The following is a 13,419-nucleotide window of genomic DNA, read 5'->3' as shown; positions in this document are numbered from 1 at the left end:
AAGAGGGGGAATGCCTTTCTAAGAGAAGAGAAATTTCACTGGTAAGGCAAACCATTTTTTGTAGTTCAAATACAGTAAGTGAAGTTGTTCTGCACTCCAGAATTTCCCAGTAGACTTGCTAGTAATTTGTTATATCTAAATTAACTTTGTTGTTTTTGTTACAGACACTACAGAAACAAGTGTGGTACATGTAACACAGCTGGAGAGAGATACCATTTTGGTGTGTTTGGATTGTAAGTTTTGGTTATGAACCAAATATGTACATTCAAATTAGATCACTTGTTTTAGTTTTAAGTATTGAATGATGCATTCTGTTTGTTTTCCAGGTTGTATAAAAATAGTAAATCTGCAAGGCAGATTAAAATCTAGCCGAAAACTGTCATCAGAGCTCACATTTGATTTCCAGATCGAATCAATAGGTAAGTCAGGTTTAGGTCATAATATTGAATCCTTATACTTAATTTTGCAGTGTAAAATTAAAAATGCTAATTCTAAGCTCTTTGACATGAAATATATTAGTTTGCGTTTCTTTTAATGGTAATTGGCATGCCTGTGATATGCTGATTCTCTTACACATTAAGGATCAATGCAGAAGAGTAACTCACAATGCTGTCTGATTAGGTTAACAGGATATATAGGTGACAGCCTCCAAAGAAAAGTCTGTGTTCCCACTGCTCCTTTGAATTACTTCTGTTGCTAATTTGTTCTTTTTCTTTAGGCATAAAGTTCATTTGTTTAGGTCATTTTCAAGAATGCAAATACAGACATTATGAACGAACTTCTATTGCCTTTCTAACTGCTTTTCTTTTCTGACTACATTTCTATATCCTTTACAAAATAAATGCATGCCATTCTCATGATGTATGACGCTCTCACTGTGCTTCCTGGCTCTTGCATTAAGAGGCATTGTGACCTAGTGGATGAAACACTGGACAAGGACCTGAGTTCCTTGCCTTGCTCTGTTATTGGCCTGCTTAGTAATCTTGGGGGAGTCAGTTCAGCTGTCTCTGTGCCCAAGTTTTCCCTCCGTAAAAAGAAGGTTAAATTATGCTTTTTTGCTCTTCAAGCACTTTGCAATCTGTGGATGAAAAGTAGTACTTTTTTTTACTTGCATACCACATGTACCTTTTCCCAAAAAATCAGCCCTCCAAAATGGAGGTGCTTGTCTTAAGTGCAGACATTGATTTTCTTCACCAGAATAATGGTTCCCTGCAACAGCTGCTGTGGGCATTGCTTCTCTCCCAGCCTAGGAGCAAGGGGCCAAATGGATACAGGGTCATCTGTGTCACAGTTTTAATCATGTTCTGGCCACTGAGCACTAGAACTGTAGTTCAGAAGCTGCAGTTTCAGACTGAGTGACACCAAGGAGTGGGCTCTGCACCTCCTAACGAGCCAACTTTCAGCCATGTTTAGCACAGTTAAGTTTCTGGGAAAAAAAATCTCTTTTTCTTCCTTCTTTCCCAGAAGAGGATGCATGTATTTGGGGTGGATATGAGTAAATATAGTATGTGTTGTTGAGGTTTAGCTATCACTATGTCTATGACATTTTGTGCAATTTCTTCACTGCTCTGCATTGTTGTCTTCCCTTTCTATTACCAAATGATACTTAGAAAATCACTGGACCTTTTTTTCCTTTCTACAAAAAATTGTTCTGGCAATACACATGAAATGGAAGTTGTCTAGGAGTTTTTAGTAAAATTTCTTATAATGCCAAATCTGTTACAAAAAACATGTAGTGTTAACCTGTCTTGTTGTATGTGTATGATGTTGCAGGCATTAATGTTACTATAAGTCTTTGTCATGCTTACAGTCACCAGTAAGAGGTATTGTGAGAGAGTTAATCAAGGGGAGTTGCAAAATTTTGCTCCATGGCTTCCCCTGAAAGTTGAGAATTCACTCTTAAAATGGTTGCACTTATTCTGCGTGCTGTTATTCGTGGGGAATGAAAACATACTTCATTCAGGCTGTAAAGTCATCCTTCAGTCTTATGAAAATGAATTCTAAATCCTTAACATAGCTGTAACATAATAGGTTTGTATAAACCTCTCTCAGAAAAGCTAGATCATAATTTAATCATTAGATAAGTGCGTATTTGATTTTATTTAAAAGGCAGTTGGGATTGATGCTGTAACTCCCTCTTGCAAGATAAAGTCAGAGTAAGGTATGGAAACAAAGTGAAGGGAGAGAATTTTCAGCTGAATATTTTTTGGCACTGTTCTAGTTAGGGAGAAAGTTGTATTTGTTTCTTTTGTAATGTTTCAGTGCCTATATAGCTAGAATTGTATATTTTCTTAAAACCTGAATTCTTAAAGTTTCTGAGGAAAATTAAATCTTACAAATAATATAAAAGAGTTATTATTAATTGGTGAAGTTTATGAAGACTTCCCATAATTAAAAGCATAAAGATAGTGGAGATGTTATGCTTAAACAGCTACTTAAGTTTCCCTTGCATTTCAGTTGCACATTGCGCACACTGGTCTTGTTACACGTTGCATTTTTGAGCTGCTCAAATGTTGATCAGTGTTAGTGCTAGCTTGAGTTTGGAGCAGGTGCACTTTAAGGCTAAAAACCTTCTCCAACTGTCCCCCATTTGCACAGCTGTGACTTGCCACTAGAGGGTTAGCAAGTAGGGGCCAGACTAGGAGCTATAGCTGTGAGTTGCCACTAGTGAACTGATGGGCCAGGTCAGGCTTCTATCCCTGGTCTTAGGTGGAAGTGTGTTTGGAGGTTTGGGGGGCAGGAACATGAAGCTGGGAAATGAAATGGGAGGTGGAAAGGAAATGGGGATGAGGAATGAATGGTGAAATGAAGGAAGTCAGCCACTGAAAAAGAAGATAAGAAGAAGTTTGTTTTTTTTAAAGAAATAAAGAGAAAGTAAATTAAAGAAGACCTCATGCTTTAATAGATTGGGACTGGGATGTGGGGGGTGCTGGTCATGCTTCCCAGGATGGCTTCCCAGGATGAGGGAAGGTGTCTTTGGGGGAGCTACTGCCCCTGTCCCAGGAAGGAAACCACAGCCCTTGGGGACCCAATCAAGCCCACTGTCTTTTTCCTCCGCATTCCCAGATGCATCCATACCCTGCAGCCTGGCTAGCTGGCTTGTGCTCTGCAGGCTGTTTGCATGTGGTTACTCGCATGGGGGTGGGAAGGCCATACCCCTGGGAGCAGGGAGTTGGCTTGTTGCCAGAACTGCCCCCTGGCCAGTAGAGTTCAAGGGTTGGAGAGTTTGTCCACACAGAACAGGAAGGCGGGGGTGTGGACTGCATTCTGGGATTCTGGAGGACTGCAGTTCAGGTGGCTCATCTGTGGGGAGTGGTCAGAATTAATGGAACACAAGCTAGGTAGCACCAATCAGAAATAGACAAATGGAGCAGGAGGTGGAGACTGCCCTGGAGCAGTGTAACTTTAACCTGCTTGAGTGTGCTTACAAGTAGTTTCAGGTATTCATATGTGGACAATCTGGGGATTAAGAGCTTCAGGAGTTGCCTAAAATTAACGTGCAACAAGGACCTTGATATTTAGATTTCTCCTTCCCTCAGTAGAAGTACTATGCTGCTGGTGTGCAATGGCTTTTGAGTTTCCTCTGTAGAGGCAGCTTTACTTCAACAGTAGTTACAGTACTCTGTGTAGCTCTATACATTTCTGACCAGCTTGGGGTGGGTTAAGTGATTCCATTGAAACATTTTGGGGTCTTCTTTAAGAGAACTGAGTTGATTATAAAATGTGTACAGGAGACAAAATTCCCAGATGAGGAATATATTTTTTGCCTTGAAAGAATAAATTTGGGTGTGTATTAAAATTCATTCAAGTACTCTTTTCCTTTCAGTCTGTCTACAAGACAGTGTGTTAGCTTTCTGGAAGCATGGCATGCAAGGAAGGAGTTTTAGGTCAAATGAGGTAAGCAGCAAATGCGCGTGCTACTGTCTGTTGCCCCTTACTCCAGTTATAATGAAAGTAAACTGCAACAGGTGTAGGAGTACACTGAATACTGTTTCTTTGATTTATAAAAAGTTTATGTAGCACTGTGTTAATGCTAAGAAACTGAAAATTCATTGCTGTTTTAAGCATTTGTTTAATCAGTGTGATCAACAAAAAGAATTAGATTTGCATTCTCAAGATATAATGTTAAACTGATACAATTGATGTTTTTTTCTGTTCCAAGGATCTAAAGGCCACATTGGAAAATGGGAAGCATTTAGCCAAAGTCATCTGAATAGCTATTTTTAAAGACCGATTTCAGTAGCCCTGGCCAGTTACTCTTTGATGCCACTTTTGGGGATTTTGCAGCAAGAGAGTGCTTGTGCATTTGACCGTAGCATTGTATTAGCAAATTCAGACTCATATCAAATCATTATTACATCTTTGTCTCAGTTGAGGAATTGAGCAAGCTATTTTAAAATAAAATTAGTCATGTTCATGTACTCACGATGCATCAAACTTGTGTCTTCCATTTCGTTACACTGCTGCATTATTTCACATGGAATTTGCAGCGAACATCAGTGTCAGAGAACTACGGCCGGAAGGGACCTTTAGAGGTCATCTAGTCCAACCCCCTGCCAGAGGCAGGATCACCCCTGTTCAAACCATCCTATACAGATCTATTGTCTAACCTCCTAGCAAAACTAGAGTCAACCCAGATACAACACAAAACATAACACCCTACTCTACCACAGGTAAAGCAGGGGGACCATAGCAGCCAACATTCTGCTGCTGCAAAAGTGGTTAAAATATGCTTGAGAGATCCCAGGAAGAGGGCCATGCCCCCTGCTACAGAGGAAGGCAAACCCCTTCCCACAGTTCATACCAATCTGACCATGGGGTAAAATTCCTTCCTAACCCTAAATATGACAGTAAGACCGTGAGCATCCTCTACCCAGGAACCTCTGGATTGATGTCCCAACAAGAGCATTTGGCATACCTCAGTTGAAATCCCCACCTTGGCTGCAGCCAACGTGAAGTGTCTCAGGAAAATGTAGCAGCAGGAGGGGGAAAAGTTCCCTCTCATCCTTATGTGGCAACCAGCAAAGCTTAGAAGAATGAAAAAAAAATGCCCATAGTAGAATATAGTAGGCATAGTTATGCCTAGATTATCCCTGATAAATTCCTGTCCGGTCTCCACCTGAACACTTCAGTGATGGAGAGTCCGCAACTTCCCTAGACAGTCTGTTCGACTGCCTCACTGTTGTGACAGTGAAGAAGTTTTTCCTGCTATCCAATTTAAACCTACTTTGCTGCAACTTCAAGCCATTGGTCCTATTCTCTGCAGCAAGAGAGAAAAGATGGTTTCCCTCTCTATGGCAGGCCTTCAGGTATTTGAAAACTGCTATCGTGTCCCCACTTAAGCATCTTTTCCACAAGCTGAACCTGCCTGGCTCCTTCATCTTCTCCTCAAACAACATGCCTTCCAAGCCCTTCATCATTTGTCACCCATCTCTGGACCCTCTCTAACTTCTCCACGTCCTTTTTAAAATGTGGAGCCCAAAATTGCACTCACTACTCCAGATAAGGCCTAACAAGTGCCGAGTAGAGGCACTATCACCTCATGTAGTCTTTTACCTAATGGTTCTATTGATGCATCCCAAAACTGCATTCACCTCCTGTGCAGCTACATCACATTTTAGGTACTCACTGGGCAAATGACTGCTCTTAGTACTATTGAACACAGAACTTAACCACAATGATCCACACATTCATGACCTTCAGGTGATATAACAGTGTATGTCTAGGGTTTGTTGATTATTCCTAGCACTGATCTAATTGATAAAAACAGCAGCCCATCTTCTTGCTTATAAACATTTTGGGTGGCTTGAGCTGACCTTCAGATCCCAGAATGGCATTGGTTTTAGGGGCTTGAAAAATCACCTCTGGAGCAGTAAAACTGGTGAGCCAAAGGGGAGACATGTAAGTTCGGGAGGCAACTTCTACAGGAGCTGGGTCCAGGTTGTATGAAACTGACTCCATAGAAATGGCTTTCAGAAAAAGAATCAAATGCAGAGCTTACTGCTTTATATTAGATTTTTCTCACTGCGTCTTACTTGCGAGAAAGCTGACCCCCCTAAAGCAGTGGTGCTCAACTTTTTTGCTTGGTGGATTAGATTGCCAGTGCTTAGTCCATCTGCAGGCCAGATCCTGCCAGTGTTCTTGATCTGGCATCTGGAGCTCCATCTGATCACATGGAGGGGCACAGGGGGCAGGATATCCCCAGTGCAGCCCCACAGGGGAAAGAAGCTTGACCCAGCCCCATGGAGAGGGAAGGGGATGTGACTCCTCCCTGGGGAGGAGAGGGCTTGGTCAGGTCCCAACCCTACCCTGCAGGGAAGGAAGGGGGCATGGCTTGGCCTCAGTCCTGTCCCATGGGGGGGGAGGGATATAGGCAAGCCCTGGAGAAGAGTGATGTGTGGCCTGGCCTAGCCCTGATCCACAAGTGGGGGTGGTATGGTCCAGCCCCACAGGGGAGGAGGTCACAGCCTGGCCTGACATGGCCCCAGCCAGTTGCAAGAGGCTTGGCATTTGGGAATTTGGCAGACTATTAATGACTACCGCTCCCCTGTCGCCAAATTTCCTGACCCACGGGGGGCCCTGCAGGCCAGATCTAGTGGCTGAGCACCCCTGCTCTAAAGCTTTCAAACTTCCCACGCTTAAGAAACAGGAAAGATAAGAAGGATGAGCTGTTTCTGTTCCCAGAAACTTGGAAAGTGATCTCGGGCTGCAGTCAGGCTGTGTGAAATTTTGGCAGCCTTTTCATTTTGGACGTGTTTTGGGATGTTTTGGCACCCAAAACATCAAATCCGAATCAAAATGGAAGGCTCCAAAGCAGCTCTGAAATGAATTGGAAGGCTCTGAGTTTCGGAGATGGGTTTGCAGGGAAACAAAGACTAAGGTTGAGGGAAGAGGAACTGCTCTGATATTGACATCTAGCTCCTGGTACAATCCCCTAGCTCTCTGATCATTTCCCCAGCTCTTCCCAGGGGGTACAGGCCCCCAATCTGTGTGCGGGGTTTCAGCAGGCTCCTGCTAGCAGTAGCGCTGCAGTCTTCCTAGCACTCAGTGCAAGCTGCACCAAGCAGCTGCCGCTGGCCCCAGCCTGCAGCAGCAATCTGCTGAAACCGCACGCACAGATCCAGGGGCCCATGCCTCCTGAGAGGGCTGCAGAACTGTGCCAGACTCTTCCCAAGGGATGCAGCCCCCAGATCTGCATGCGGGATGACAGCATGCTGCTGCTGCCAGCGAGTGATACTAGTTTTGCTTTGAAAATTTTGAAGCAGTTTCCCAGAATTCCCTGTACCCATCTCCTTGAAACTTGGGAGGCTTCATGCCCTCAGAATGGGCTACCATCCCTGCAATTTTAATCCGAATCAGGCAAGAAATGACAAAGTTATAGGCTATAATGGGGAATCATTAAAATGCCTATGGCCAAAACACCAAGCAGCATTGAGACTCCGAAACAGATTCAGCCGAATTGAAACAGGACACTGATCCGAAACACCGAAACGAATCACTTTCTCTCCGAAATGCTAAATCCAAAACGAAACAGCCATTTCGCAGAGCCCTAGACTACAGGGATAAGGGCCAGCTGAATGTGTGTGTAAATCATGTCAGTAGGCTGAATAATAATCGGTGGTAAACTTTGGAATATATTTTGAATTTTCAGCTGATGCCAGCACTTGCTGTTCACCTAAATAAAAGCTTATTACTATATTACAGTTTCTCTGAAAGAAACAACTGTTTTAAATTTGTTAAAGCACTGAAGACTTTGAAGCAAATGTATTAAAAAGTTAAATCATCTGTTCACCATAATCATATATTTGAAATATTTAATTGTATTTTTATAATTCATTTGTTAGAATAGCAGTATGCTTATGTTTAATCATACTTCTGCTTTACTTTTTCCATTTTTTCTTTCTGTGGTCTCTGCTGCTCCTCTTGGTTGTGTTACTGTTGATTGCAGCAAAGTGAACTTTATCCAGAGTTTGCTGAAATCAATGCAAGACCTACACTGACCTCAGTGGGCTTTCAACAAGGCCCTTTATCCATGGCTCTGGTCCCTCCAGTGCATCTGACTATCCATACCAAGCTTTAGACTCCAAAAGAGCATGCTTGACATTATGACTAATAGCTAAGAGGATTGTCCACTTTTAAAGCAGTCTCCACAGCAACTACTGTAGTTGCTTAAAATAGGATTTTGCATAATACAGCAGGATGTTTTAGAAAACTCACTTTACTCATTTAAAATTACAGTATTAAAATGTCCTCATTTAACCTAATCTGCAATTTCCATTGATCATTCATTCCTTTTCTAGATGCATTACATTCTGGGAAGTTAATTAAAAATAGCTTTACAAGCTACATGAATCTTTTTATATATTTTTTATTAAATAGATCACACAGGAAATTTCTGACAACACAAGGATATTCAGGCTACTTGGATCTGACAGGTAAGAAGAATACCCACCATGGTGTATTAAAGTAAAAGAGTACAACGTTGTCTCTTCCTCTTGATTCTTAAGAGCACTTTCTCAACCAGTTCTTCACCCCCTTCATAAGCTTTTTTACTGTCTCTCTGGTTTTCCCTGTTAGGCCTCTCCTTCAGTTTGTTCCCTGTGTTGTTGTTGTTTTTTTTTGTAAAGGAAGAATAAAAATATCATTTGTGCATTAACAGGCAGTTACTGGTTCATATTCACCAGCAGGCGTGCCTCCAAAACTCTTTTTTCCTTTTGGGTTGTAACATGTTTTTAAACCATGCATATTTGCTTTCGATTGTTACACTCTTAGATGACTGGGAATTGCATCTTTAATCAGAAGTGCTAAAATTTATAATATTGACACTTTTCAAAAAGGGGATTATCCTGCTATGTTTTCAGCATATACAGCACAGCCCAGGAGGAGTTTGAGCCTCAGAGGCAGTCAGAATCTTCCAGATCTCCCAGCAATAACTGCAGAGTTCAGGCATGTCCCAGGGATCCTCAGCCTCTTATTTTCTTTGTTTTAGACTTCTGCAGTTTTCTAGAGGCTGTGAAAGGAGTATATTTTGTATTTTAAGGAATATCTGTTGAAAGCAGCATCTATCCCACTGAGACCTCTAGCTTAATCTTCTCCTGGCTGTTCGGGGGGGAACACTTTAAGGGGAGGGCTGAATATGCTCTGAGCCAGTACTTCTTAACCTTTATAGACTCAAGGCACCCCTCCTTGGATTTGAGGCACTCCTCCATAATTTTTGTGAAATGGGTGGCACCCAATTTCAAAAGCTAATTTATGTATTACAGTGGGCTAAGTAGTGGGTGTGGGAGATTATTCAGAAAGGGACAAGACTGACCCTGTCCTTATCTGTTTATCTCTTCACACATCTTGGTATCCTTCAAAGGATCTGACGGCACCTCAGGGTGCCTTGGTACTGTGGTTGAGAATCAGTCCTCTGAGCAATATCCAACACATGGCTTGATGGTTTGAGACTTTGCTGGGAAATGGGAGATGCACACTGAAGCCCTCTCTAGGTGTTGGAGGCCTAGAACCTGAATCTCTCAGTGCACTAACCACCATTATTACACTGTTGAGCTAAAAGGCAGGATGGTAGTTGTCCTCCTCCTGTTTCAAACACTCATCATTTGTGTTTTGTCTGTGACTAAAGGCTCAGGGCTTACCTGGCCTTGTACACATTCCCAGGCAATTTTCTTCTGCCCAAGAACTGGTATGTCTATAGTGCAGCCATCTGAGCATGCTCAAAAGGAAAGCACAAAACTACCATAGCTATGCAAGTGCAAGGAGACTCCACTCTTATTGTAAGTGCCAAGTGTTGTGTTTCTGTGGCTACGTAAGTGCTTCTTAAATGTGTAAAGATGAAACAGGATTTAGTCCTTATTGTCCGTTGATAGAACGACATTGGGATTCAGTCAAGGTGTTTGGAATAGTCCGTAGAGCCTTCTGCAGGTGTAGCTTTGCTGGTTACATGAAGTTCATATTTTTTTTAAATTATCTTCATAAGTGTAATGACTAGAAAAATGTTGAAATTTAAAAAGATAATGAAGTACTATTCTCTCAGGATGAATTCTGGAACAAATGGATGCTGCAATACAACATCCTGACAGTAATTACATTCCTTCATTTCATTCAGATGTGGCTTCTAGTGGCATTTCTTGCCCATAAGTAACACCCCAGTCTGAATTATTCCACTGCCATCCCCCAGCTTGGAATCTGCACTTGTCTTCAAGACCCTACACAGTCTGTTCCCAACATATGTCTCTAACATTGTCTCTTAACATGTTAACATCCCCCCCACCCCAGCTTTGCCAGTGATGCCAGCCTCTTCACCCCATTTGCCTCACTTCCTTCTCTGTTTCTGTATACCTAATGGTTCTTGAATCTTACTTAGCAAGCCACTATCTATCTGTTCCTCATTCAAATCTTTTGCAAATATTCTTTGTTGCTGATTCCCACGTATAGTAACTTTTTTTAAAGATGCATATGACAAGTCCTAAGACAGCTTTGATGTGCTACATCAGTAGTACTACATATTACCATACAGTTGTTGCATGTGGTGCTAGGAGAAGCTGAGGGGTCTGAAGGCCCAGCCAGAGGCTGTATCGGCAGTAAGGAGAACATCTGTAATGATGCCATCTATGAGGCATGGTGTAGGGGAGGTACAGAGCTGTGTGATTGGCCCATAAGGCCACGGCCACAATTAAGGTGGTCCATATAATAAGACCAGGGTAGCCTTTCGCACTATACATATTTATTAACATCAAGTCATGGTGGGCAAGAGCAGGGCGTACTGCTCTTAGAATGGGGTATTCAAAAATGTCTTTGGGTGCCCTGTTACAGTAAGCATCCATAAAAAACTAGAATACCACCCTTTTATGCCTCGTCAGGGTCTCTTCTGGATCACAAATCAGTCTGGGCCTGCTCCAGCATATAAAGTGTGGATACCAGACTTAGATGCACAGTAATGCCATTCATGTTTTTACTAGTGCCATATTCAGAGGCAACATCAGCTTCTCTACTCAGAATGCATGTTGTCATGTGTACATTCAGTTATAGTATCTTCCCTTTTACACATCAATGGGTACCAGGGACTCATGTGACTTGGTTGCCATCAGTAACCCCAAGTCCTCTCCAGGAAATGGTCTCCTGTTCTGTATGTAAGGTGTAGCAAGTTCCTTGACCTTTGTATGTGTCCATATTAAAATGGGTTTGCAAATTGCCCATCTAGCCCTTCCCAACTAATACATTGAGCAACAATTTATTGGATCCACTGATGAGTGATTTGACATCTTTTTTCAGCTAATGATAGGTTGGTGGCCTAGTACTCAAGAAGCTTCTTTGACAGTCTAGTCTGTTCTCTCTGTCTTGCTCTCTGTGTCCCCATTCTGTTCCTGCACCGTGTTAAGTAGGCATGTTGTATGGAAGTTAAGTGATTTACAAATAATTGATATATTCCTCCATAGAGGAAGTGGTTCTTAGAAAGTAAACAGCATGGGAAATTGGAGAAGCCATAGAGGAAAGTGCAGTAGTTCAGGCAATAGGGGATGAAGCATGAATAAACCCTATAGCAGAAGTGAAGTAGAATGATAGGTGAGGGACAGGTTTACAGATGAGCCCTGTGAGAAAGGAAGGAAACTTTGCACTCGGCAGTGACTCTGACTCTAAATTACAATTGGGGCATTTCATGATGTATTTTTGTGTTAATTTATTTAACCTCTTTATTTTTAGGGTTGTGGTATTGGAAAGTAGGCCAACAGATAATCCAACAGCCAACAGCAATTTATACATCCTGGCAGGTCATGAAAACAGTTACTGAGAATCAGGCATGACAGATGACTGTGAGAAGAAAACACTACTGCTGCAACCATAATGGAGGACTGAAATTGCACATGAGCTGCAGTAACCTGACTTCAGTTACTTTGTAATTTATTATGGCATGAGAGAAAGGTGAGAATTTTGTTGAAGTAGTATGGACACACTTAGCATATTATACCACAGAAGTGCTTGATTCACTGTTATGTAATCTTTGTACATATGCGGTATTTTTCAGTGAAACATTGATGAAGACCTACACTGACTTTATGTAGATAATGGTCCTTCTCTTACGTACAAGTGTCTTACCTGTACAGATGTAAAGGCTGCCAAGGCTGCAAAAATACAGTTGGGGTACTATTTTAAGGACTTCTTGTGTGGTTATTATAAAATGGGATGCTAGCAATGAGCATAATGCATTTAATAACACTATTGTATTTTATTATATGTAATTTACTAATACAAATAAATCTTAAGTTTTAGACATTGTAGCCAAGGCTGTAAATGGATTACAATCTTGTTAATTTTTATGCAAGTACACTGGTCTTCATGTTTGCACAAAGTATTGATCTGTGATGTATTTAGTCACAAAGGTAAGCTGTGACTTTGTGGATATGACTTGGGTTTCTAAGTACCTTTTTTAGTTTATTTGGGTAGTTTTCTTTGTGAAACAAACCAATTAAACACCTGTATTTTTCTATTTAAGTAAAATTATCTTAAAATTACTTCTCTATGCTTGAAAACCAATACCTTCTGGAATGGGTATGAGTCCCAGAATAGTGGTACCTTGCTGTAACACTCCAATAGTTGTATGAATTATTAGTATATACAGTGATAAAATTAGCATTCTTCAGAGACTTCAGTAAACATTTTCATATCATGATGAAGAACTGTAACATTCCACATTGTGGAAATGGTTTGAAGATCTTGTTACATGTTGACTTTTTTTGGCCTTATAACCATTTTCACACTTTTCTTGATTTTAGGACGTTAACACATGGCCAAAATCATTTAGTTACTACCTCATACAAACAATATAACCGTTGCTACACATCACAGGAACTTAGTTTTGATCAAAACTATTTTTGATTGATATTTTCCAATGGAGTATGTAATTGCCAAGTTTTAGCAAAATGCACATATTTGGCTCTTTTTTGTATATGTTCTTTATATTTTATTGTGATAATACACACTAAGAACAAAACTAAAGTGGTTTATGGTCTGCATTATTGTTGTGACTGGTAATGCTTTTGAGTGTGTTCCCTAGTGTATATAATGTAAAATAAACATTTTTTAACATGTTGTTGTACAAGTAGATTACCACCTGCACTAATTTCCACTTGAGACTACATTTTGCCTGTGGAAAATATCCAGTTTTGAGTTCTGCTATTAAATGTTTATGGACCCAGTGTATACTATGGGCAGCATGCTGCATGTATAAAAGATCAGGCTGCCAGGAATGCAGATTTCTTAGATTTAACATCTATATTTGGGGGATGATTTACATAGATACTCGAACAAGCCTACATGATTTAATTGTAGACTCAGTTCATTAACTATGGCGGGTGGGGGTCCAACTGGCTATGTTTGTGCACAGATCAGCGTATTAGTTTGAAACGCTCTTAAAATAGC

The 13,419-nt window shown here is 41.1% G+C and overlaps 1 protein-coding gene across 3 annotated transcripts in view; it reads left to right on the top strand.

Annotated features, from left to right (window-relative positions):
• MAP4K3 (mitogen-activated protein kinase kinase kinase kinase 3) overlaps positions 1-13,086 on the top strand; it is a 159,133-nt gene extending 146,047 nt beyond the window's left edge. For all 3 annotated transcript variants that reach the window (XM_019516196.1, XM_019516195.1, XM_019516193.1), the window contains 5 exons: positions 165-233; positions 327-419; positions 3,827-3,897; positions 8,380-8,435; positions 11,704-13,086. In XM_019516196.1, coding sequence (XP_019371741.1) covers positions 165-233; positions 327-419; positions 3,827-3,897; positions 8,380-8,435; positions 11,704-11,791 — 377 coding nt within the window. In that variant the 3' untranslated portion in view covers positions 11,792-13,086. The remainder of the gene's footprint in view (positions 1-164; positions 234-326; positions 420-3,826; positions 3,898-8,379; positions 8,436-11,703) is intronic.
• Positions 13,087-13,419: the final 333 nt, after the last annotated feature.

This window comes from Gavialis gangeticus, unplaced genomic scaffold (genome assembly GCF_001723915.1).
Source record: "Gavialis gangeticus isolate Ggan-Ray unplaced genomic scaffold, GavGan_comp1, whole genome shotgun sequence".
Taxonomy (NCBI): Eukaryota; Metazoa; Chordata; order Crocodylia; family Gavialidae; genus Gavialis; species Gavialis gangeticus.
Note: the sequence above shows the minus strand (reverse complement) of the source record. Positions and strands in the feature narration are given on the sequence as shown.